Source organism: Lytechinus pictus, chromosome 2, assembly GCF_037042905.1.
Source record: "Lytechinus pictus isolate F3 Inbred chromosome 2, Lp3.0, whole genome shotgun sequence".
Taxonomy (NCBI): Eukaryota; Metazoa; Echinodermata; class Echinoidea; order Temnopleuroida; family Toxopneustidae; genus Lytechinus; species Lytechinus pictus.
The window spans coordinates 60,618,420-60,645,055 of NC_087246.1; the positions used below are offsets into that span (position 1 = coordinate 60,618,420).

Here is a 26,636-nt window from a genome sequence, read left to right on the forward strand (position 1 = left end):
GATCCCAGGGTTGGGAAATTCCAGGGTCTTCAGAGGAAAGACTGGCGGAAGTAAATTTGTTTCTGTCATATCACCAATGGGCATGGGTGCCTTCAGATTGTGCCAAAGTATCCGTCTTCATCCTGCTTGAAAAATGTACTGTGAAATAATATGATAATATACAAAGAACAATTAAGCCTAAGTCCTTGTTTGAAATGAAATTGGATAAGACAAGTACGAATTCATTAACATGAATGCGCTTTTTTATGCATGCCGACAGAATACTGATTAGCATATGGGTAAATAAAGTATTTGCATTATCTTAAGTGTAAACGTAATTATGTAAATAATTCAGCGAGGAAAACCAAACACTAAATTATGATTTTGCATGGATCAATTCTTTTAAAATCTATATGTGTTCTCCTAGATTTTGGTGAGGTGGTTCAAGTTTTTATATCAATTATTTAGTTTTCCGGTTCCCGATCAGCGATACGTGTCGTAAACCTGTTACATAAAAATGATGTTAATTGTCGAAGAGGGTTTACTTGTTAGGGTATGAATGAAATTCAGAAGATCAATTTCTAAACCATATAATCTGGTCTGTTATCCTTCGCTTGCCGCCGATCACCGTTGTCCATGTACAGGAATTCTGGTAACCACAATCGATATAACAAGCTCCTTTTCAAAATTGGAAGGGTCCGCGTGAAAGAGGCTTTAGTCTCTTCCATAATACCCGACATTCTTGAACCCCAATGCATTGCCAATATCCTTTTACTTACCGCAAATTGCTATCAATGTTTTAGAATAAATCACTTTCTCTAAGTAGGTCTCTTGTTTAAGAGTGATAACCGGACGTCAAATAATTAAAGCGTACTTTTTTTGGGGGGGTGGCTGGGGCAGGGGGAATGATCATGCCATTTTCTTTTAGCATTCAAAGCATACATTGGCTACTTGGGCGTTGAAACAATGTTAAACCATTTTTTTCATTCAGGCCTATCCGTAATGTTTATCTGCCTTTTATGTCATTCCGACGCATATGCCCACTTGCTCCCCTCTATCCAAAATTGATGTACTTCACTTAGATTCAGATGTTACATTAACTAATTTTAAATCTTTCCATCTTATATTATCTTATATTTCCCATCACAAATTTTATAGATAAATATATAGTCAGTGTACATAATTATCATATCGAGATCGAGAAAAACCTTATGGTTATCTGTTTTTATGAAGATAATTTTTATATTGAATCGAAGAAAGATGGATGCAAAAAAAGTCTACTACATTTCATTCTATCAGTACAAATAACTTCATTGTCCTTCAAGTACATTAATGACCATGTCGTCTTTATTTATGCTTTTAAAGGGTAAACAGATCTTTTTCATAGGTTGATTAAAACACCATAGTTCTTCGTATTTCTATTGTCATGATTGTACACCCGGTGTATAAATAAAAAAATAATCATACTCCTGAGGAGCGTACACCGACACGTTTTAATGATTCATTGTTAAAACTGATAGTGTAACGCCATATTAAGCGATTCCACCCTTAGCAATCTCTTTGAATTCAAAGAAGAATATAAAACATCTCTTCAAACTTTTTATGCGTGGTACGCCGGGCTCGCTTGATAAATATTTAAAGTTTGGGTTAGAACTCAAATGGGATCATGGGCGAAACTTTAAAGAGTCTTTGATTTTGTTGACTTAAGAGAGCTGATTTATCTCCGTGAATAGGCACGCATACTCTTCCTTAATACAATAACCAATCAATGATTCATTCATTTCTTTCCATTCATGATCTTCTTAGCAGAGTAAGACTGCTAAGTTCAATTATAAACTTTGCATCATTTCCTCTACAATATGTAACAAAGAATTAAATCATTTTTTTTTACTAATTAGCTTCTATCATTTCATTTGTTTCGCGGTGCTGAATCTTTTGTTTCTTTGTTGTTAAACTGATGTATGTTTTGATTCATCCAGGAAAAGTCAAATTACGATGGAAAAAATAAATCTATTCATCTGGACTTACTTGTTGAAACTGTCCTCTGCTTCAACAAGTAAGTCCAGATGAATAGATTTATTTTTTCCATCGTAATTTCTTTGTTGTTGTTTTTTTTTGGTGGAATTAAAATGAACTGATCAACTCGATTTCTCTTGCAAAAGAAGTTATGTATATTAATTTTACAAAGTGAATGCTAGTAAAGCTTAACTCCATCTTTAATAACAAGACGTTTGTATTGGTGTGAGTTATCATCCATTTACATATCTACATTATCTATTTTAATCAAGCAATATTAAAGTATTACTCCCCTACCTTAATTTCTGCATCTAGTTGGATGCAAAAAGCGCTTTATAAAACGTGATTTTATGGAAGTCTGCAGTGGATTTGGGGCAATTGCTCCCGTTTCCTCCAAATTTTTATCTAAAAATATATATTGTATTAATACACGGCCTGGTGGTCAACTGTCTTTTTTTATTAATTTTTTATTTTCTTCTCTCATCAAACAAATTTGAACATAGTAAAATATTACATTCATGATCATAAATTAAAAAACGGTATCAAATCAAATTACACCATAATTACAAATCTTGGTTTGAACGTACAGTACAATTATTGTGATCAACACATCCATACATTTGACAATTCTTAACAAAAATGAAGTAAAACAATGTCATGAATAAATTCTAAATCAATTCAATTTGTTCTCAAAAAGATTGATTCCATAATTATTTATTTTCCAAGGAATATATATTCTTATTTCTTACATTTATACACATACATACATAATATATATGTTTAATTGAAAAACAGTCACTTAGCTATAGCTCTATCGATTAGCGGCCCTCTCGCTTGTATCGACTGTCTTGAAGATTAGAGTTGGATTCGTTGGTGTGACTACATCATCATCTACTTCATCACCTCAAGGGTCATCGAAACTGAATATTCTCCCCATGGATAAACTTGTGTAACTCGTGTTTTTACAGGGTGTCTATAATAATTGTTTCGAGTACCTAAATATATAAAAGCATGTTGAAATGGTAATCACATCTGATCTTCATGATGAAACGAGGGTATGAATAAATGTACATTTGTCACTATCCATACGCCGCCCTATTGCAACGACGACTGACCGATAATACGGACTCGTCAAACATTGATGAAAGAAAATGACTCTTATTTATCTATTTCTTATGTGACTTTTTGCATAGCAAACAGTTTGCCAAATTGCTATCCTGTTTTTTAATACATGTATTTAGATCTATTTTTTCATGTTTATGAATTTCATACCGAAACTTAATGATTCGTATACAAACAAAATACTTGATCTTATAGCAAATCTAACGACAGTCATGCTTTTGTACAAATATGTTCTCAGGCATGATCGTGAGAAACCGGAGAGCTGGATAGAAAGAGAGAGAGAGGGAGAGAGAATGAGAGGGGAGTTGTGGACAAAAGATGAAAGGGGTTTGTAAAACCTTTTCACAAACAAGCAGAGGACAACGGGATAAAGAATAAAAGGATGAATAGTGTCTGATCAGTAGAGCGCATCTTCTCTATTCACTTTCTTGGGCTGAAGAAATGCATGGTTTAAAACCAAGATCGGGGAAAATTTACGTCAGTCGGGATCGGTGCATAGAAAGGAAGAGACTCATCCCGACCACTCCCTTTTTTCACTGGAATCGACCCCGTTTTTTGAGCGAGGTTATTCGTTTCCTCCTTGAGAAGTCCGGCCACTTTTCGAGGTTCGGGAAGGGGATATTTTAGGGATCCATTCTTGCGGACATTCTACATCCCTTCTGGCTTTTTAAACTCCTGATTTTTCTTTCAACCCGCCAGGGTCGAAAGATAGTTATCATTTTCTTAGGAAAACGTCGACGAAAATTTTCTTTCAAAATGGAGAGAACTGTTCTGTACCTCGCCGTTCTCCTTGTCATATTCAGTATGGCTCAAGCTCAAGGTAAGATACGATTACGTTTATAGTTATGCCTCATAGAACGTTGATAATGGATTGTACAATGATATATAAATAGATGTTCCAATTTTAAGTTATTTTCCTGAGGTCCTCTATACCAACCATCATGTCCTTTTTAACTTTCATCTAAATACGATTTGTCATGATCGTATGTATCGTGTCAAAAGTTTTACCTTCATGACTACAACAGTTTTCTCGTACCCGGTTGTAATTATTTTGTATACATTTGGCTCAGTTTGCCAAAAGACAATGTTTCCAATAAAATGGACATATTTTAAAGTGATAATTATGTTCTTTATGTCATGACAGGTGTTATTGTGGAAAGAATGCTGAAGCTTAAATGACGCTCTACTAGTATGGCCATGTAATTATGCGTGTTCTAAAAATAAGATGGTTACATTAAGTAACATTTCAGTGCTATTATTTCTATGAGAAAATTTCAAATTAACAAATACATATTTGAAAATGACTCGCACTATTTCTTAAATTACTGAGATAAAATTAAACTAGAAAACATTACCAATAACTATCGATTAACAATCTTATAGTTTACAGTTTACAAAATAGTTTACAATTTATCGAGGAGACATTTTAGCAGGTCATTTCCAGGCATCTTTATGAGGAATTTTGTGCATTTTTTCATTGTACACAATGACACCGGAGGATACAAAATGTCTCTCTATGGAGGATACAAAATGTCTCTCTATTAGAAGGGCCCACAAAGGGCACACCTTTTCCTCTAAACAAAGAATTCGATAAGAAAAAAGGGTCATAACTCTTCAATTTTTACATTCATTTTGGGTAAAAAAAAATACTCAAGGGGTGTCCTTGGATCCGCCACTATACTGCATTGTGAATATTTTTTAAAATTACTTTTGATGTCTAAAGTAGAAATAAGGGTGCCTAGGTAGACGTTTTGGGTAGAAAAATACCTAAGTCAATCTACAAATTGTGTAATAGGTGTGAGTGGTTTAAATATTTTGCTGAGCATCTCAGTCATTAATCTCAACATTCAAAGTATGCATGGAATATCCAGAGTCTGACTAGTGAAAGGCAATGGTTGTGCAAGAATGGGCTTATGAGAATGGTAAGATGTGTATGAAGGAAACTGGACATACCAAGATTACATGATCAGTAAACAAAAAGTTTAAACCGAACACAATTTTTGCGGATGCGTTTGAGTTAAAACCCTCCTTGTTGGTTTCTCCATTCGGGCATGGGTTCTGAAAATGCCTTCATATAGACGAGATCGTAGTTACTTCGTGGGCAATTTGGGTCAAAAGGCCTTTTATTTCTTTCATTATGATAGGCAGATTTCAAAGCAAGATATTATGTAAGCATGCCTCACATAGCAGGATGAAGAAATTGAATAGACCAGGTGACGAGAATAGTACACCAATGAAGGTGCTTATCTCATTGAATGTTAAACCAATATATGTCACTTTAGTGATCTTGCGCAGAATCTTCTGATCTTAATGCCCAGAATGGAATTACGAAATTGTTAGACTCCTTTTCCACTTCTTTTTCCACCGGGGAGTGGGTTGAATTTGAGATTGTCCACTGTACTGTCCTAATGGGATCGGTGTGCCTCCCAGTTTTAATTGTGCAGATTATAACTCGTGTGGTTAAAATGAAATTTTAAGGCCTGTTTGATTCGATTTATTTTATTGATTCGGCGCTTATACCGCACAGAGTTTATTGATCAGAAGAGCAACGACGCTTGATATTTGCGTATGGAGTGAAACGAGAGCTTTTCATCTTCAGGCGATAGTTGGATAAAGAAAGAGAGTAACGCCCTGTAGAGGCCTAATACTGTACATTAATCATTAATCTGATTTAGATCACGATTAATCTGACAAGACAATAATCCAAACAAATTTGAAAGTATATCTTGAATTTGTTCTTAATCCGTTTGTATAGCACAAACAGAACATATTTGGGATTTCAAGGTGAGTGTTTGTATGTAGGGGTGTGTGTGTGTGTGTGTGAGGGGGGGTGTGACCAGATGATGACTGTAGAAAGTATATCGAATCAAAATGAGAGCAAGGTAGAAAAAAAGTGTAGCGCAACTGCAAGAGATTGTACTGAATCTTTACATTTTATTGAGCATGTTTATTGAAAATAGGCGAAAAATTCTTGATATTAAGAATGAAAGGATACTCGGCGATAAGCGCAAAATAATACGCCCATAATATTTCATATAATTTTATTTTGCTACTCTGGTCTGAAAATTAAGGACGGGCTTATTCACTTCTCCCGTAGGCTGCTGTAGACAATTCAGGTTGACAGAGTATGTCATGGTAGAAATTAGATATAAAATATATACAGGTGGAGCTCTAGACTTATTGGTAGACTGAGTCAGCTATTCAAGCAAAAGCAAGCACACTCTGAATGTACCGTTCCGAACAAAGTAAATAGGAATGAGAAAAACGTTTAAAAATGTTTACTAATGTGACATTTTTAACATGTAGATTTGAATATACTGGCCACTATCTTTATGAGAATAAATAAGATTTTGTTTAATGTCCTTCAAATATATTGCACAGGTAGGACTTGCACTTAAACAGTTACAACTTCTATACGAAAGTGATTTTAAAGAGCTTTGCATTCATTAAGACATTTGGTTATTTCCTTCTTTACAACCTACCTTTACTTCTATACAATTCTTTTATAACAGTCACCGGTTCTATTACGTAATACCTGTCTTTGAAAAAAATAACTTGTGCTATTGTGTTTGATTTGGAACACTCATTGAGGAAAAGAGGCGGAGGTCTTCAAAGTCATCGCTACCAGGTACATAATTATCACGTGCATTCTACAGAACCCTGCGAAATATGCATGTGTTATTATGACAAAATAAGAATTAGGCTCATATAATGAAGAGTTGGCTATTTATTTACCCAATTCTGAAAAAAATGTTCGAATGCTGTTTCTGTTTCTTTAAACATGTTCAAACACCTTTAGATGAAATAGATTATGCTGATAACCACTATTTGTTAGTTTTTTACCCTATATTGTCAATATACCAACGAAAATAGCCCATTGTAAAGGGTAGTGTGAACATGTCAAGCACTTTTAATAATAGAAGTAAAAATGAAGGAACAATCATTACATGTACATAGCCATTATTTTAGGTCGTAAAAAAAAGAAAAGATTTCAAACCTATTCTGAAACGCCTATTAGAGGTAGGATGAAACCTTGTGGTAAAAGTTGGATTGTGTGAAGGAAAAATTACAGAATAAGAAGATATGAGCATTTTAGTGAATGTCAAGAGTACTAATGCTACGGAGATCCTGCCATTGGCAATGCCAGATCTGTGATGCTTGCACTGATCTGGTCACTGTTATTATACAGATCAGTGGTGACGCCACATGTACAACTCTACACTTTGGACACTGAAATATAGCCCCAAAACATGTTTTTTCGCTCATTCCAATTAATGATATGACACTAATTCATGATATAATGTTGTGAAATCTGTATGACACGTCCTCTAAAAAAAAAACAGAAACACCCACACACACTCACACACACACACACACATGGGGAGCGTTTCATGAAAGGAGTTGTAAGACGTTTTCCCCCTACAGTTACATAAGCGTGATTATTCCAGATACGAATGTAACGGTACATTAATTCTTTAAATTGGACTGAGCTTCCTGAGTTCACTTGCAATCCAGTGGACTTTACGCAAGAGAAAGCAAAAAGGAGAGTATCCTATTATTCTGAAGAAGAATAGAAGTAATTCATCTTATGAAAAACAAGAACACAGTAGCATAGACACACCCAAAGAATGGTTTTATATGAATGCATGTCCTCAAGAATCTCGACATGACGCTTCATGTCCTTGTAAAGTATGAATCGTGTTGTCGTGTTTAGGGGGATCAGTGACTGCTTATAAATTCATGATTGTTCATGTTTTTCTCAATATAATCCGTATAATCTAATAAAAAGTGTTTGTCTACGAATGATTTCATAATACCGACTACGAATAGAATTTCTATGGAGCAAGTTGAGGGCAAAATTTTTTTTTAATATCTGACGACAAAATTACATAATCCAAAGAGTTGGTCTTTAAACATAATTGGCTTAATAATTGGCGATCCTAATTAATGATTACAAACATATGAAGATGACGGCCTGGTCATGTTCATCGTTTATCGACGAAAATAAACATCTCTCACGAATCTATTCCATATTTATTTTGATTTGTAATTGAAGAGAATGGATGGGGATTAATGCATTAAGATTTTCATGTTGTGGAGTTGCAGTGGCCGAGTGGGCTAAGGCGCCTGACAAGACACATGGAAGTCGGCAGTCGATCCCCGCCCATGGCACTTATGCCCTCGAGCAAAGCAGTTAATCATCTGTGCTCTAGCTTTTATCCTACATTCAAATAAATGAAAATGTTATAGGCTCCGCATTATCGGTAACTATATGTGCATTTCTTTAAAAGAATTTCATGCTGATATTCTCAAATTTACTTCAACAGGTTCTTCTTGAATAATTAGATATTAAATGGAAATAACGTTCGAACTTATAGTAATTCGGATGACAAATATAGAATTAAAGTTAAATTGCCTTTGAGTGGTGTTTTGCCATAACAGCAGTCCTAAGATTTGAACACATCTTCCGCCAATATTAACTTATAGGGCCTACTTCTATTTGATATTTAAAGACATTGTTTTTTGAAGGCCTATTAATCTTCAAATGCCATGTCGTTAATCACAGGCCTATAATTCTTTTGCGAATATCCATTATAATGGATGAAGCAACCGGGTTAAGTAAGGTAGGCCAACTCAAAGTTTTCGTAAGTTCCTTTTTGTATATACGTAATGACGATTCGCGTCTGTTGGCACAGAGATCGATGCCCGCATGTAAAAACTCGTTGATGCAAACTCATCCATTTCAATTGGTCTTGGAAGCTCTATTGTTGTTCAGGTTTTGGGAGAATAGTAAGACAGGCTGTCAAAAATCAGGCCTTTCTATAGAATAGGCGTGGCCAAACATGACCAAACAAGACAATTGGGCTCGAGTGGTCTTGCGTTAGCTAATCACATGATGACTTTTATTGAGTACAGGGGCCGCAGAACAGGTTTGAAAGTGGAGAAGAGAGGGGGGCTGAGCCAAAAGTGGGAGGGGGCTGACCATGCAAAAAATCACAATCGGATGGTCATTTTTACAGTTTTGTACACAGTTTTGAAAGAAAAAATACAGGAGGGGAGGCGGTGGCTGATGCCCACCCAGTCCCCCGCCCCTGGACTATCCTTTACCTGCATTGACCCATCGGAAGTTAAAGGGATGCTCCGGGCTGATTATATTCATATCTAGATAAATAGAGTAAAATTCACAAAGCAAAATGCTGAAAATTTGATCAAGATCGGATAACAAATTAGAAAGTTATTGAATTCTAAAGATTTGCATTATTCTGGTGAAACAGTTCTAGACATGTCTTCATGAATATTCATTAGGTGGGCTGATGATGTTACATCCCCACTTTCCTTTTTCTCATGTTATTACATGTACATAAAATCATATTTTTTTTCTTTTTTTCATAAATGTGTAAATGATGTGTCTCCATTATGACGAAATAAGTTGCAGCAAGAAATACCTCATGCCCTTAATCAGTTGCAATCCGATTGTTTTAGTTCTTAGTAGAATTTTTTTCAAAGAAAAACCTGATTTCAAATAATGAAATACAAAAGAAGAAGTGGGGATATTACATCATCAACCCACCTAATGGATATTCATGAAGACATGCCTGTAACGGTTTCACCGGAATAATGCAAATCTTTAAAATTCAATAACTTTGTTATTTGTTTTTTTTATTTTGATCAAATTTTCAGCATTTTGCTTTGTGAATTTTACTCCATTTATTGAGATATAAATATCTTCAGCCCGGAGCATCCCTTTAATTGTAAACCCGAGAGCGATTACAAAGTGGTAATGAGGACTCAGAAAAAATTACTGGAACCGAGTTGATCAGATGAAATAGTAATTTCTCTTATTTGTTGAAGTACAATTTACAGCTAAGTCATAGTTCATCATGATAAGTTAATGAATTTAGCAGTAGCAGTATGATGAAACATGGGAAAAAGTAACCTTTTAAAAATCGCCGGAGTGCACAAGATGCAAATAGCTTATAGGGATTTTATAATAATAACTTTTGTAATAATTATTACTGCATAATAACTGCATACTATTACCCCAGTTTTAGTACAGTTACCATGATCTGACGCTCGATCATTCAACGAATTTCTTCCAAATGGGTACCCATTTACCAGTTTATTACACCTGGTTGGAGAGTGGCATGTAGAAAAGGCCTTGCCAAAGGATGACAGAGTTGGGATTCGAACCCCGGACTTTGTGATTCAAGGATTGGACACTTATCATTGGGCCTCATCACCCTGCCAATAATTTTATTCCAGTACATGCACACCATATTTTTTTGCATCTTTAGAAAATTAATTAAGGCAATATACAAATATTAAATGAAAAATAGAAAAAGCCAAGTTATACATGTTTCAATAATTTAATGGAAAGAAAAAGAGTGATATTGTGGTTTAGTTTTACTGTGAAAGTATGTCAGCCAGAGCCCTGGGATGTTTTTTTTTTTACTGGAGTTGCTGATGTAAATTTGACAAGCGAAATATATAAATAAACTCCTCAAAAGAAGTTTAGAAATCTGGCTTTTATCGATAATTGACTTTCAAGTCTTACCCTATCTCAACCCGTGTAAGTGAGTGAAGTGAGTGAAAAAGAGGTGGAAAGTGCTGGGGGGGGGGGGGTATGTGACAACAAGAAGAGGAAGAATGTCCTTTCAAGTCTAACCTGATCTCACCCCGTGCATGCAACAGGTACCATTCACTTTATCCTTACTCCCATGGACACACTGATGAGATCCACAACATAAAATCTGCAATTCTTGTTCACTCATGCGCTAAATTTCAATTAAATAACTCATATATATTGTTGATACAACCATAAATGTATCACAACATCCCCAACTTGAAAGTTCTTATGGACCCACCTCTCAGAAGCCAAAAAAAATGGAAAGCTAATTCCTGCCCAGCCTAATTTCCATACCCTTTGTTTAAGTGGGCAGTACTCATTGTAGAATGAATGGTTTTTCGACTTTTGGCGTCATTTAAAAAATGAGTTTATTGTCTTTTGATATATATAAGCCTTCCCCCTTAGGATGACATATATTTTTAGTTGGCATCCGTTTCAAAAGTGTATGTATATATATATATATATACCCGTCAAATAAAGTTAGGAAATCTGAGTTGGCCATTAATTTCTCCAAACTCCCAATTTTACACAAAGCATATTTGACATCATTCAAAAGATCATTTAATTTTCTTTAAAATGATACCTTGCTTGTTATGATCATGCCATCACGAAAAGAGCAGGATTCGAAATTGTTGGATGAGGTTTGAAATGAAAAGCTGCAAAACGAGCAAAAAAGTTTGGAAATCTGAGTTTCGCCATTAATTTCTCCCAACTCCCAATTTTACACTATGCATATTTGATTTTATTCAAAAGATCATTTAATTCTCTTTAAAATGATACCATGCTTGCTATGATCATGCAATCACGAAAAGAGCAGGATTCAAAAGTGTTGGATTAGGTCTGAAATGAAAGCTGCAAAACGAGCAGAAATAGTCATGAAGGGTCAATACAGAAGATGATTCTTTTGTCTGTGCCAATACAGATGAAAATCCATTCAAATCAAGCCCCTGCTTCTTCATTTGTTTATGTTTGTTGTGGCTTTATATAGTGATGGTTCTGTGAGATAACATGGTTTGAGTCGTGGTTTAAAATACCCATGCATGTTTGTTTGTTTCTTATGTGTTTTGCTTATGCGGAGATGTGTTTGATTGCATGTTAATGTTGATGTTAAGGTGCATGAAAACACTTAAAAGAACTTAACCGCTGAGAAACTCACTCATCACCACGGAAAAAAGAACAGTGACTTTCAATATTGTGTCATTTTGCAACTTTTGAAGTTAGACATTGCCCCACATTTCAAGGCACTGCACCTCCATGTGAACCATAATCATATCATGTAGGGTATCATTTTAAAGAGAATTAAATGATCTATTTATTTATATTAATTACACATTGATATTTACTAAACCCGAGGAGGGATTATCGATCAAAGTCAAAAGAACCCGCTGAGAAACTCACTCATTACCGCGGAAAAATGAACAGTGACTTTCAATATTGTGTCATTTTGCAACTTTTGAATTTTGACCTTGCCCCCACATTTCAAGGCGCTGCACCTCCATGTGAACCATAATCATATCATGTAGGGTATCATTTTAAAGAGAATTAAATGATATATTCATTGATATTAATTACACATTGATATATACTAAAACCGAGGAGGAATTATCGATCCAATCAGATTTCCAAACTTTTTTTGAGGAGTTTATATATACATATATATATTTTTTTTTTTTGGGGGGGGGGGCGCACTGTATATAGGATTAAAGATCAGGGAGAAAATACACGGGGGTTGGGCAGGGCCCTGGGAACGATATTCTAATGGGGGGTACTGATGTAAATTTGACAAGTTAAAGTTTAAAAAAATCCACTAAAAAACGAAGGTTATTTTGGTCCCGATAAATTTGACAAGCAAAAACAAAAAGGGGGCGCATTTTTGTTAACATTTATCAATATCCCACACCTACTAGTATTCCAGGGGGTGCTGCAAACGAAAAATAATACACGAAGCACCCCCATGAAAATATTGGGGCTGCTTCAGCACCCCTGCTTCCCAGGGCCGTGATGTCAGCAATATTGAGTCCGTGTCCATCATTCTTGTTCGAAAATATGTAAATTTGATTTAAATTTCTTAATTCTGCGCGGTACTTGAATACAAAAAATATCGTTCGTACAAATTATTCTCCCAAACCACTTCTCCGTGTTCTATAGAATTCTTGTAATTCATAATCCAAATGATATACGAGAACGCTCTTTCGGCAATTATAACGATTCACACTAACTATTCCTCTTTCGGTGGATTTCCCGGAGGAGGCTATATGTCTCTCCATTGATACAGGGGTTTTTATGGCGCATTTCACGAGTAGTGACTAATATTGAGTGGCTACTGTTATAAGCTACAGCAAGTCCTACTGTCCAATTGGCTCAGAACACATTACTCAATGATATCACTGATAAACTTTTCATAAAGTGTAATAATAATTATAGTAATGATGTTAATGATAATTATAATAACAAAAATAATGACGATGTTCCAATATTTAGTCCCCATTCTTCACAAAAGTTAGTCTGTTATCAAGTTTCTTTCTAAATAGCAGATATATTCATTTTTCATTCATATTATTGTAAATATTTTACTCTCGAATATGATTCGAGAGATGCGAAACCTCTGCACTGTTTGACCACATTATTTTGCCTATCACAGGCAAATAAGAATTTATATCCGATGGTTTGTTGACAGCTCACTCAACATTGGATAGAAATTCATCTATCAAATTCGTATTACAATAAAAACATTTTTATCAGTTTGCTGTGAGATATGGTCGTTTGTATTTTTTCGACTTTGTGAACTGTTAGATTATTGTTCGGTGTGTTTGTTGTTTAAATATAACCTTACATTTTGAACTCGGACGACTCATCCTAGCTCAATGTATTATTATAAACATTATAGACCCTTATAAGTAGGCCTTAGTCCAAAAAGTAAATTGAATTGGGACCCCCTCATCGCATCTTATGTCAAGAATGTTTGGTTTAGGAAAGCATAAACACTCAAATTGAATCAATGTGCAACGATAAGGAGGTATTCCTTAATCCACAATGCCAACAGATGAAATGTGCAATTGACTCTCCGATATAACAAAAAAAAGAAAACTCTCAGTGGTATAACATATTACGTAATTTGCAATCATACTCGAGATTAACCAAAATTTGCGAGCGATATGGCAAGAGGTTTGACAATATATTTTTACGTGGTTCACTATTTTACTGAGGTTTCTTTTTCCATGTTGTTCTTAAAATATATTTTAGAAAAAAATTATTGCAAAGTCTTTTGAGACAATATGCCGCATACTAAAAATAAAGTCCGTGATTTGGAGGTAAAAACGATGGCGCGATTTATTATGGCAATGCAGGGAAAAATATTATTGGGCAACCGAATTCAATCAAGTTCGGCTTAATGCAACTCAAGCAGAGGCGGTGGAACCGGGGGGGGGGATGCCCCCCAAAAATCCCGGTGGGAAAAAATGCCCTTTTTAGAAAATGGAAAATGCCCTATTTTCAAAATGAAATGGGTCCTTTTTCAAAGTGAAATGCCATTTTTTAAGTAAAACATACATTTTAGTATAGAAAATCACATTTTTTTTGGCTCGCCCTTTGCGCTCGCATCAGTTATTGTTTAGTAAAATGTATTCGTTATGTTCATGGTTACAAAAATGCATAGAATGTCTAGTTTTCAGGTTGGAATATCACAATTTTTACTCTCGTTTTGCACTCGCACCAATTATTGTTCATTAAGGTAGTCATAAAATGCCTAGAATGTCCAGTTTTCTGGTAAGAATAAAACAAATTTTCAGCTCGCGCTTCGCACTCGCATTATTCGATTGGTGAGATATGTAGCCCGTGTCCTATTCATGAATCACTAAATGCAGTCTTTAAAATGTTCATTTTCTGGTCAGTATCTTAAAAATTTCAGCTCGTCGCGTTCGCGTTATTCTTTAGATTCACATCCTTCTTTTCGTGATTACAAAAACTGCTGGGAATGTTTACTTTTTGTGGTGTCTTATTACATGAAATTTCAAAAAGTTTGAGCTCGTGATTCGCGCTGGCAACATATCGCAAGGATGCCCTTTTAACAGTAATTAGGTCCATAATTGACCAAAAAGCGAATTTTGTAACTTCAGATTTGATTATTCTTCCCCATAAAACTTAAATATCAATAAGAAATCACTTCAAAAAAGGAAAAAAAAACTTTGCTCAACTTAATTACTACAAAACACACAACTTCTTCACGCAGATGATAATCTCATGGTGAAAATATAACTTTGCACCAAAATGCCCTTTTTGGCATGGCATATGAGTGCCCTTTTTGGCTTTGCCCCCCCCCCCCCAAACGAAAATACGTTCCACCGCCCCTGCCTAAATTCAAGGTGTTATATTGAGAGAAGGCCTACTTCGAAATGAATTTATCGTCACTGAATATAGGCTCCCTTAAATTATAAAAATGTGTTAAACTGGGCGCGATTAAAGAAATATACACCCTAACTTTACTTTCACTGTGAAAAAGTGGCCCCAATGAAATTAGCATACTAATAGACCTAAAAATGGGACACTCTATTCATATTTGTAAATCTTGAAAAAGGATGGGTAATTTGGTATCTTTCTATATTAACAATGCGGGCGCAAAGCGCGAGCAAAAAAAAAATTGATATTCTGATCTGAAACTGGATAATTTTAGCACGTTTTTGAATAAAGATACATCGCAATAAAAATGTGTGCGCGTTTTTATAGTTAGACAGAATCCGGGCATTCTGAATACATTTCATTTTTTATCATAAAAATCAATAATGCAAGCGCGAAGTGCAAGCGGAAAACACTTGATATTTCGGTATGAAAAGGGTCAATTTAAGCACTATCTAAAGCACTGTAGGGAACTTGTGAAGTGGATGTGAATAGCACTTAATAAATGATGCGAGTGCGAAGCGCGAGCTGATATTTTTATTATTATTTTGGCCTAGGACCTGGACATTCTAGGCCTAAGGAAATGTTGTCATATGAAAATTATGACTATCTTTCTATTCCTCTTCCTAATAGCGCGATATTAAAGTTGTCGATATTCCTTTCTGAAAAAGGGACAATTTAGCTATTAGAAATTCATGAAAATTTTATTATCATATTTATTTATAGTAATGAGCCTAATGAGTGAGTGAAATTTGCTGACATTGAGGCCTGAAAACTGGATATTTTAAGCACCTTTGTAATCATGAATAGGATTTATAAGTTGATATATTTTCAACAATAATGCGAGCGCAAATCGCGAGACGAAATTTTTGATAAACTGTAATCAAAGGGGGCTTTTAAGTAGTTTTTTATAGAATTATTTTTATAAAGAATCTAAACAAAAATAATATGTAGGCCTACTTGGCAAATCAAATAATGCGAGCGCACAGCGCAAAAAGCTGCAAATAATATTCACACAATAAAACGGACATTTTACAGAGCACTTAAAAAAAATCAATTTGTTAATCAAACAAAATAATGAAAGCTCGAGTTCCGAGCTGAAATATGCTTTGTATATTGACTTCAAAACTTGATATTTTAAGCTACATATCAGCCTATTGAGCAAGACATATATCTCATCGAACAGGCTATGCGATCGCGAAGCGCGAGCGAAAATTTAATATACCGGTAGTGACATGAAATATATTTTTTAATCATTTTCCAAAGTCTTCCCCTGACACTCGATCGTCTCCCTCCTCTTATTATCCTCTTCCTTTTTCCTCCTTTCTTAGATCCCCGGCCTTTTTTTTTTTTTTTTTCTTTCCCTTTTTTTTCTTCATTTTTTTGTTCCGCCAATATAGGGGGGGGCCTGGGCCCCTCGGCCCCCCCCCCCTGGATCCGCCTATGCATACACATGTATCTTTATTGGACGAGTTGGATGTTATGTCTCGTTGATATGATACGAGTCAAGACTCGGCTAGTGAATGCAACCTAAAATTTATTCACTATTGCGTCATTTTACTCATATCGTGTAATAAAATGAATAAACTTTTACAAAAAGCCCCTCACCCCCCCCCCCTCTCCCAGACCCCGCCCCTAATTGCCTCTCTCGAACCGATGTCCACTGGTTAGAGTGTCCATGAAGATGAGTAACAGGTGGGCGTGGCACGGGCTCTTTCTCGGAAATGGGCTGTCGGGTATCCATGGATGAGCTCTGAGGCGAAGGTGTGCGCCGCGCCGGTCAAGTCAACAGAGTTGACGGAGTACCGGGTAAGCGAGATCACGAGAGATTAAAAAAAAAAAAAAAAAGGCAGACGATCGACCTCCACATGAACGATCGATTAATGAAGGTAATATATCGGACCTTTATGTTGATAACAGTTCCTTCCGAAAAACTGGTGTGATCATTAATAACCAACATTTCAAATAACTTTTCATCCCCAGATACTACACCACCAGTCGTTATCAACTGCCCGCCAAACCTGAACGCACGGGTCGACAATCTTTTAGACACTGGAGTAGTAACGTGGACGGAGCCGACTGCTACGGATGACAGCGGAGACGCTGTCACCACCACCCAGTCACACTTTCCTGGCACCGCATTTCCCGTGGGATTCACGGCTGTTACCTATGTTTTCCGCGATACTTCGAATAACCCGGCTGTGTGCAGCTTTGTTGTGAGCGTTGGATGTAAGTACCGTATCCCAACTTCATGTTTGTAAAATAATGGATTTAAAAATAGAAAATGCTCAACAAGGTACACTAGTACATGTACACGTACAGTGAGTACAGACTCAATGAATTTAATTTGAAATGAGAATGAAAAGAAATTAAGAACAATCAATATTACGGAATCATATGGAATATAGGGAAGAGAGATATAATTATGAGGCTTGTTCACAAAGAGGATCATTATGTTTGAAAAATGAATATTTCAACAGAAAATAATTATAGGAATTTATCATCATGTTTATACAGCACCTAGTAAAAATAATGTATTTTTAGGCAGAATTATTGGGGGGGGGGGGGATATGACCCACCAGAGGGTATTGAGGAAATAGTTGGCCTCGGTCTTGGAAACTGTACCCAGAAATTTCCAGACTATACTAGTGAATTATACAACATTAATTTGATTTTGTTTTTATTTTGTAATACATACCGGTATTGTTAATTTTGTTATGTTTACAAAATGATAACAACCCAGAAGGAAAAACCAGTTCCACTGGACCAGTTAGACCAGTATAATTTTAACTGGTAACTCTGGAAATTGGAACATCGGTTTACTGGTCTAACTGGTCATACTGGTCCAGTTAAAATTTTACTGGTCCAGTTAAAAATTAAACTGGTCTTGAATTACTGGAATTTTATACTGGTCTTGTTTTTGGTGGTTGTTATACTGGTCTCACTGGTCTTCGAACTGGTCAAACTGGTCCTCGTACTGGTCTTACTGGATCAATTTATTATATGCATTTGTTTTGTTATATACCATGGTCTGTGCAATGTGATAGAAAAGATGGTTATATTTTAAATGTGATATATGAAATTACACATTTTCATTGTGAATTAGATCACACATTTATTTGGAAAGTTTTTAAACAACAATGAGTGCCATTGCAAGGATATTCCATTCTAAATCCTGATTTTTCCTTTTTAAATAGGAAATATGCAAATGAGGTAAATCACGTGATCAGCATCATCAGAATTACTGGTATTACTGGTCTTGACCAGTTCAATTTCAAACAATGAATTACTTTAGACCAGTTGACTAAATCAGAGGAATGTATCTTGCTTTGATCTTAATCATAATTAAAGGAAATTATTATTTTAATGATAATGTTAATACTTGATAATTATGATGATATTAATGATAATAATTACATTATCGATAAAAAATGATAACAGCAATAAGAATGATAACAACAATGATCATAATAATCATAATAATAATAATTATGATAATTATAAGAAGAATGATGATAACGATAATAACTTTCTCTGAATTGCAAGATTCATTTTCCATAATTCGTCAAATGATCTGACTTGAAATAAAATCATTATTTATTGGACCAGTAACACCAGTTTGATGAAAAACAATTTAACTGGTATTACCACTCTGCTTCAACTGGAATGCAATTGTTTGAACTGGTCTCCAGTTGATTAATACTGGTCCAGTTAAAAATCAACTGGCCCAGTAAAAATATACTGGAAACCAGTAAAAATTCTTACTGGTCTTACTGGTTTTTCCTTCTGGGAATTAATACTTGCATAGTTCTTATTCATACGACGGTTTATAAGCGCTTTACATTGTAATTATTATTACCTCGGTCATAGGGTCCATCACACTTCCACACATAAAGTGCACCATCTCCACTCCCTGGGGAGTATCCTGGCCAGGCAATCGCTTATCGGTGCACATGTGCCAATCACTTTGACGTTCACATCCTACCGGGTACCCATTGAACACCTGGGTCGAGAGTGGCAAAGTGTGGATTAACGCCTTGCCAAAGGACGCTAGGCCGCGGTGGGACACATGGCCCTCTGATTACAAGGCGAGAGTCAGAACCGCTACACCACAATGCTTCCACGAAATAGTGTAATTTACTGTTACAAAATATTTTGCATAACTTTTGAAATACTTACAGTTGCACCATAGAGATGAATTGTTAAAACAACAAGTCGTGTGCATGAAAGAAGTAGAAAATTAATGAACATGACAGAGTGACTGACTTTTTTTCATGATTTACTCCTTTGAACTAGTGAATGGAGACAACAATCCTCCAGTCATCAGTAACTGTCCAACATCCTTCACCATCTTTGTGGCAACCAGTAATTCACTTGGAACACCAACATGGACAGCCCCCTCGGCCAGCGATGAAACAGGACAGACCCAGTTCACAACGAACCTGTCGCCCCTGACTGCTCTCGCTGTAGGAACCTACCCTGTCACATATACATTTGAAGATCCGTCTGGCAACGAAGACACCTGCGACTTTGAAGTGACGATTGCTGGTAAGCAGGGATGCAGTTAGATATGTGTCTAGTTTAGGAGGAAAGGTCTAAAATCATTCTAAAACATGTTTTACAACACATTTTATTGATATCAAAATGTATTTATTGAACCAAAGTTGAGCCTCAGTTTAAGGAAGATGAGGTGATAGTGATTGCATGGTTGAAGAGCATGAAATTGCACAGAACAAACACCAAGCATATTTAAATTATATCAAGCCATTGAAGCCAATAGTGAATCTCATTTGTGCTTACTATGAAAATATGAATAAGGTCAAATTTAATTTTAGAATATCTGCACAGGTCGTTTGACCACATGAAAGCAGGGCAGAAATGTGTCGCAATTGACTTTGATAGAAACAGTTCATTTTGTGAGATAAGACTCTGGAATTTCTTATGATTTGAAGCTTAATATATATATATATGCCTACATCCTACGAAAGGGCGAAGTCTATGAATGGGTTTATTCCGTCATAATACATATATAGACGTAAAGACGAAGGTAGAGGGCGTTAAGGCGCATTACGAACAACGAAAGAAGAAAAATTTGCCTTAAACACAGATGTAGAGAAATATATATATAGAAACACGTTTTTGCAGAACTGTTTCTTTTAGCTGGGGAAATATGCCACAATGTTGGTTGGATTGACTAATTGAAAACGTTAATTGCCTCGCTCTTTCAGTTGGAACACCAGATGTGACCGATCCTGTCCTGATCAGCTGCCCACAAAACATTGCAGTTGGCAACAATGGTCAGAACTTTGTATTGGTGACCTGGGAGGCACCTAGTGCTCTTGATGATTCTGGCGTGGTGAATCAGCTCTCGGGGCCTGCAACAACCTCACAGTTTTATCAAGCTGGCACCACCAACACCATCAGCTACGTCTTATATGACCCGTCAGGAAACAGTGTGACTTGCTCATTTACAGTGACTGTTGCTCGTGAGTTTAAATACCCCTCCCCAATATATCAAGTCGGGCAATTTGTCCCCACCTTTATGAGTTCTAGAATTGATCCAAATACAGGTTATGTATAGTGTCATGTGATTGTTTTTGTTTCCTCATTGTTCTTGTATATTGTACCAAACAACTATTGTACATGTACCTGTCATGTAATGTTCTTTCTTCTGGTCTCTATGAACTACATTCGGGTTTTGTAAGCACCTTTTTCTTGATAATGACGTAGCTTTGGTCTATATATTTCTTGGTATTAGTTTTGTTTTGTCCTGTGTCAGTTATATAGAATCTGTGTGTTGTACTTTTAACTTTATCAGTGACATGTACTTTTTTACTCTCCGAATCTCTGTTTATCCCTAACTTATTGTGATAATCACTTCCCACTAATCAGCAATTGGTAGCTCTTCAACTGGACCTGTTATTACTGGCTGCCCAGAGGATGTGAATCTCCAAGTTCCCTCTGCAACGATAGAGTCTGTCTCTATTTCATGGGAAGAGCCTACAGTCACGGAGGAGTCTGGACCTGTCACATCCTCCTCCACCCATCAGCCGGGTGAGGCATTCGATGTGGATACCTCAACGATCGTTACCTACGTATTTACCGATGAGGCCAACAACAATGCAACCTGTTCTTTTGTCGTTACCCTAACCTCTCCTGGTATGTGTTTTAACACCTTGCTTGGGAGCATTTCCTGAAACAGATTGTCAGTGATTTTCACAGTCTGTTTGCACCTTTGCTTTGCCATGTGATTGACTCAGAGGAACTTTGCCAGTGACTGACAATCACTGACAAGACACTTCATGAAATACTCCCCTTGTTTTGTCATTCATTCTTATGTCCATTTGATTTCCAAAACTGAAGTGTTTCCCTATTGATTACCCATTTGTACATCTTCACTGTAATTTAGTAACTGTCCTGTTATGTACCTTGTAACACATATTTAATTGAATGTCTCCTTATTATATGTATCCTATCAACTGTGAAATCCTAATCTATATCATATATGCAGTAATCTTATACCTAATTAACAAAGAAATTGAAATTGTGTTAATATACTCTGTAAATATTTGTAATACTAATTTCATGTTATTTCTCATCATCAAACATCGACATGGAATCGGTGATTGACATTTCTAATGTGCCTTCGGATCTGTTTCATGTACAAATTTCATGGTTTTCTTCAGCTTCAAACCTTGACAATACTGATCCTGTAATCGTTGGATGTCCGTCTGACATTGAGGTTGATGCCGTGTTTGGATCCAGTGATATCTCTGTCACCTGGACGGAGCCATCTGCTACCGATGACTCTGGTTCTGTAAGCTCTACTCAATCTGCCAACCCTGGGGACTCTTTTCCTTTTGGGTCAACTGAGGTTGAATATGTATTCAGCGATTCATCAGGAAATATGGCAACATGCGCTTTCAATGTCATTGTGTCTGGTATGTGTATTAAAAAGCTGTGTGAAGCATGTCACATGATTTCTTTTCATGATGAATCAATTCAAGTAGATTTTTTATAAACTTATATTGAATTTTTTTTTTTTTATTCCTAAATATTGAAATACATTCCCACTCCCACACTTGAACATTTCTTCATACGCATATTTGAAATATGTGATGTCAGGAACAACCAAATACAAATTCATAAGGAATGCCATATATTTTCAGTGATCTTTCATGGGGGGGGGGGGGAGTGGTTTGGGCTTATGGATTACACATCTAAATGTGTAATCCATTGCCTCAATATAAATCTTTGCAATAATTTTTTTGGGAAAATTGAAGGTGTGCCATTTTCTACAGTGTTTCTACAGTGAGAGAATTGACTGCACATTTTAACCTATTTTCAGTTTCATCACACTTTTTGTTTCATTTATCCCCTTGCACAATATCATATTTCAGAAATTCTATGGTTGGTCACCATTTTGCATCATATTTCTACATTAGTTCATTTCCCGCTGCAGCACTCACGTCTTTTGGCAAGGGGAATATATACATTAACATCTCTCCATCCAAGTATTAATGGATACCTGGGGGGTGTTTCATGAAAGTTGTCAGCACTGACTAAATTGTCAGTGCTGACAATTTCAGTGAAATCCTTGGTTTGATTGGCTGTGAGGCACTTGCCTCTGACTGTTACTATGGTAACTGTCGGAGAAAGCCAACTTGTCAGTGCTGACAACTTTCATGAAACGCTCCCCTGGTATGAACAAATTACTTGGGTAGCAATGCTATAGCTGGGCAAATAGTATGCTGCACTAATAAACATTTAGTCACTATATAAAAGTTGTAGTATATTATTATTATTATGTTTAAGTAATAAAAAATAAAAACTAACAAAATCTATTAACCTGTGTCCACTAGCTATTCCTGATGAGTTTGCACCAATGGTCACTGGCTGTCCATTTGACTTCACAGTGGATGCAGTAGTTGGTTCGAGCAATATCACCGTGACCTGGACTGAGCCCGTAGCCACCGATAATTCAGGGTCAGTCACAGTGACCCAGAATGCCTTTCCAGGAGACACCTTCCCTTTTGGATCTACTAACATTGTATATACCTTCACTGATATGTCTGGGAACACTGCTTCATGTTCTTTTATTGTAATCGTCTCTGGTATGTCCTGTTTGTATGTCTGTTGCATGTACTAAAAATGTTTATATATTATTTTAAGTTACCAAAAGATATTGAGAAAATTCAATCTATTTATTTGAAGTTTACTTATAACTAGACAAAAATATTGGGTTGATATATACAGTTTTACAACAATACAATTTTCTAAGTAATTTTCAACAATTTCAACAGCCAAAGAGATGTCAAGAGTTGTTTAATTGACATTGACATCGGCCACAATTTGCCATAATATTCCAAATTGGAAGATGACTTAACAGTTTAAATTTGAATTAGTCTAGTTATCGTTTGGTAGTTATCACACATAATGCTTGCCGTTACAGACATTACAATTTTTGGACATGACTTTTCACCTACCAACGCATGAATTCGTCAAAAATTTTGTGAGCTTAAGCATGAAGTGAAGCCAATTTTCTTCTGAAATGGGTGCTGGGGACCTGTTTAAGTTGTAAGGTAATTAGATACAACAGATTCAGTGTATCCTATACAGGACCATGAATGTTGTATGATTGACATTACATTTATAACGTTTCGGACCACTTTTTTAGGTCCTTATAATTATACTTACAAGCATTTGATAACTAATGTAAAGCTAATACTAGTAATTTTTAATCCTTTCTCAACTATCAACTACCGGTACTATGAATTAATTCTGAAGAGCTGTTTATTTTGAAATAATGAGACTCAAAGATTGTGCATTTTTCAAAAAGAGATAAGAAAAATTTGCAAGAAAATGTTTTTTTGTTTTTTTTAAAGAGTATGTCTAAATATACTTTAAATATGTTCAAATACCACTCAAAGTATAGAGTTCGATGAGTTCTGTTGTATGATACTAAATGTATCACTGTAGCACATATATTTTTGGAATTATTACATATTTTGTGATTTTGAGCTTGGTAACATTTTTCATGGAATTGCCCATATGTACATTCACAGTGGTTGTTTCTGATATGTTAACTAACTTCCCTTTCATTACCAGTACATGTACCTGTACTGACAGTATCAATTTACAAAAGCACTCTTCATTATCACTTCATAACAGTAACCGATTTTCTTATAACAAAAAACAAGATGGTACCAATGAAAAACAAAGCAATATATACATCTGAGTTGTTTCAAACATTTGCATAAAAAACCCCTCTCAAAGGCTGTTTGAAGATTGTGTTAAATTTAGTCTCTTTTCATGTTCATGTTGACATTGTGTGTGTGGAACTTTGACTTCTCAGCTCTGTTAAATGCATGTACTTTCTCTACAGTGTATCTATCCATACCCTTGTAAAATCTATTTTGTCATAACACATGCCATCCAGCCATTGCAGACATTGAAGATCCTGTTATCACCGACTGTCCCAGTGATGTCATCTTGACGACTCCCAGTGGCGTCACCGATGTCAGTGTAGTCTGGACCGAGCCGACAGCTACGGATGACTCAGGTTCTGTTGCCTTGGTGGCATCGCATTCTCCAGGCGATGTTTTCCCAATTGGTTTAACCACTGTAATCTATACCTTTTCCGATGCCTCTGGAAATTCTGCAACCTGTTCTTTTAATGTGACTATCACTAGTGTTGGTATGTTTCCTCTAACATGTGGTTTTTTTTTATTTCACTGTTAAAACAGTTTATTCCTAACAATTATAGAAACTTGACATTTGAGCCTAGTGTGCCTTGATATAAACTCAATTGTTAACAACAATTGTCTGTTAATTTGATTGTATTTCGCAGACCTATTACTGATTGTTCATTGCTATAACATTGTTTCCTTTTTACCTTTGAAATCATATTGTTTCCAATTTGTTTTTGGTAGTTCCTCTGTACGTGTTTTCTTAAATTCCAAAATCTAGTATCAGTGTCCATCAACTTTGTTGAGAACTTGTGTGTATGTTTTCCTTATGTACACTATTGTATTGTAGCCCGAGGCCTTTTAACCGGTCACTGTGAATAATGTTTCCTTATATTTCTACCTGTATAAGTGTGCTTCATTTTGTGTTTGTTTATATTTGTTTTTGTATTCATATTAACATTTTAAAAATCTGTGTACATGTTCTCTTTGATGTTCTTCCAAAACTTTCTATGATACATTTTGTGTATGGGATAAGATGGTGGTGGTGGTGATACTTCCAGACCAGTAGTCTCTGGGTGTCCCGAAGACATCATTCTAGAGATCCCTTCAGCCTCCATAATGACCATTGCAGTCTCATGGTCGGAACCTACAGCCACGGATGACTCGGGATCCGTCCAAACTACATCATCTCACCAACCTGGTGATGCATTTGCTGTTGGCACAACAACTTTGGTCACATATACCTTTAGTGATGATGCCGGAAACACTGCCGATTGTTCTTTCAATATAATTATATCCTCTTCTGGTATGTTTTACTAACCACAGTTCTCTGCTATACTGTTACTAGTTTTATTGTTCTATTATATTGTATTAGTATGTTTTCTGGTTCTGTAGGTGTAACTTTGTATATGTTTTGGATTTTTCAATAGCGACTGAAGATCTTTGTTCAAGTTCAAGTTCAAATGTTTATTTTCTTCCAATTTAACAATTTGTGATGGTGTACAACTATTAATATGTTTTGATACATGTCTGAAATAAATCAAAACTTTCTGTTCGTCCCATGAAGTTTGAAATCACATGCACAATACTTGTTGAATGTTATTGGATAGCCTTGAGGGTACATTAGAAATGCCGCATCTAGTCAATTCATTCATTTTTAAGACTGTAAATTCATATATCCATTGATTTAATAAAATAATGGAATTATTATTTACTCCTTGAAAAAGTAGGAAAAATTCGAAATTTGCGAAGTCCTGCTCTAAAAGTGTGCAAAGTTGCAAACACTGGATTGTTCCACAACTCAAAGTTTTGCTCTAGAAAGAGGTTTGAACCTTGAAAAAAAAGGGCGAGGCTTTATAGATGTTTTAGAAATCAGCAAGAAGTAAAAAAAGCAACAGTAAGACAGGTAGAGAAAAACTGGTAGCAGATGTGAACATGTATTTTGCTTGCTCTCAACATTCACTTTATTGCAATCTTATGATGTTTTGATTTGTTCATGCATGCAGCTATCACTGACAATGTTGACCCTGTCATCAGTGGGTGTCCTGATAACATCAATATTGCTATCCCAATCGGTTCAACTGGAGTTGCTGTCACATGGACTGAGCCAACAGCAACAGATAACTCTGGCGATGTCCCAACTGTCACCTCTAATAGTTCTCCTGGAGATACTTTTGGTGTTGGCGCAACCCAAGTGGCGTACACGTTCACTGATTCATCAGGAAATAATGCATTCTGTATATTTACTGTGACTGTATCAGGTAAGTTACTATTTATAATCGCAAATCTCTTACGTATTGAAGTCACTTATT

At 35.8% G+C, this 26,636-nt stretch overlaps 2 protein-coding genes across 2 annotated transcripts in view; both read left to right on the top strand.

The window, feature by feature from the left end:
- Positions 1-17,109: 17,109 nt before the first annotated feature.
- LOC135153249 (hyalin-like) lies at positions 17,110-24,892 on the top strand (the record flags this gene model as incomplete). The annotated part of the gene is made up of 6 exons (XM_064095709.1): positions 17,110-17,365; positions 19,433-19,684; positions 20,365-20,622; positions 21,029-21,295; positions 21,823-22,077; positions 24,576-24,892. Coding segments are annotated over 6 exons (1,590 nt in total), but the record flags the coding sequence as incomplete, so codon positions are not given.
- Positions 24,893-25,421: 529 nt separating this feature from the next.
- Positions 25,422-26,636, top strand: part of LOC129253864 (mucin-3B-like) — a 75,929-nt gene continuing 74,714 nt past the window's right edge. The window contains exons 1-2 of the mRNA XM_064095295.1: positions 25,422-25,630; positions 26,331-26,585. Coding sequence (XP_063951365.1) covers positions 25,444-25,630; positions 26,331-26,585 — 442 coding nt within the window. The 5' untranslated portion in view covers positions 25,422-25,443. The remainder of the gene's footprint in view (positions 25,631-26,330; positions 26,586-26,636) is intronic.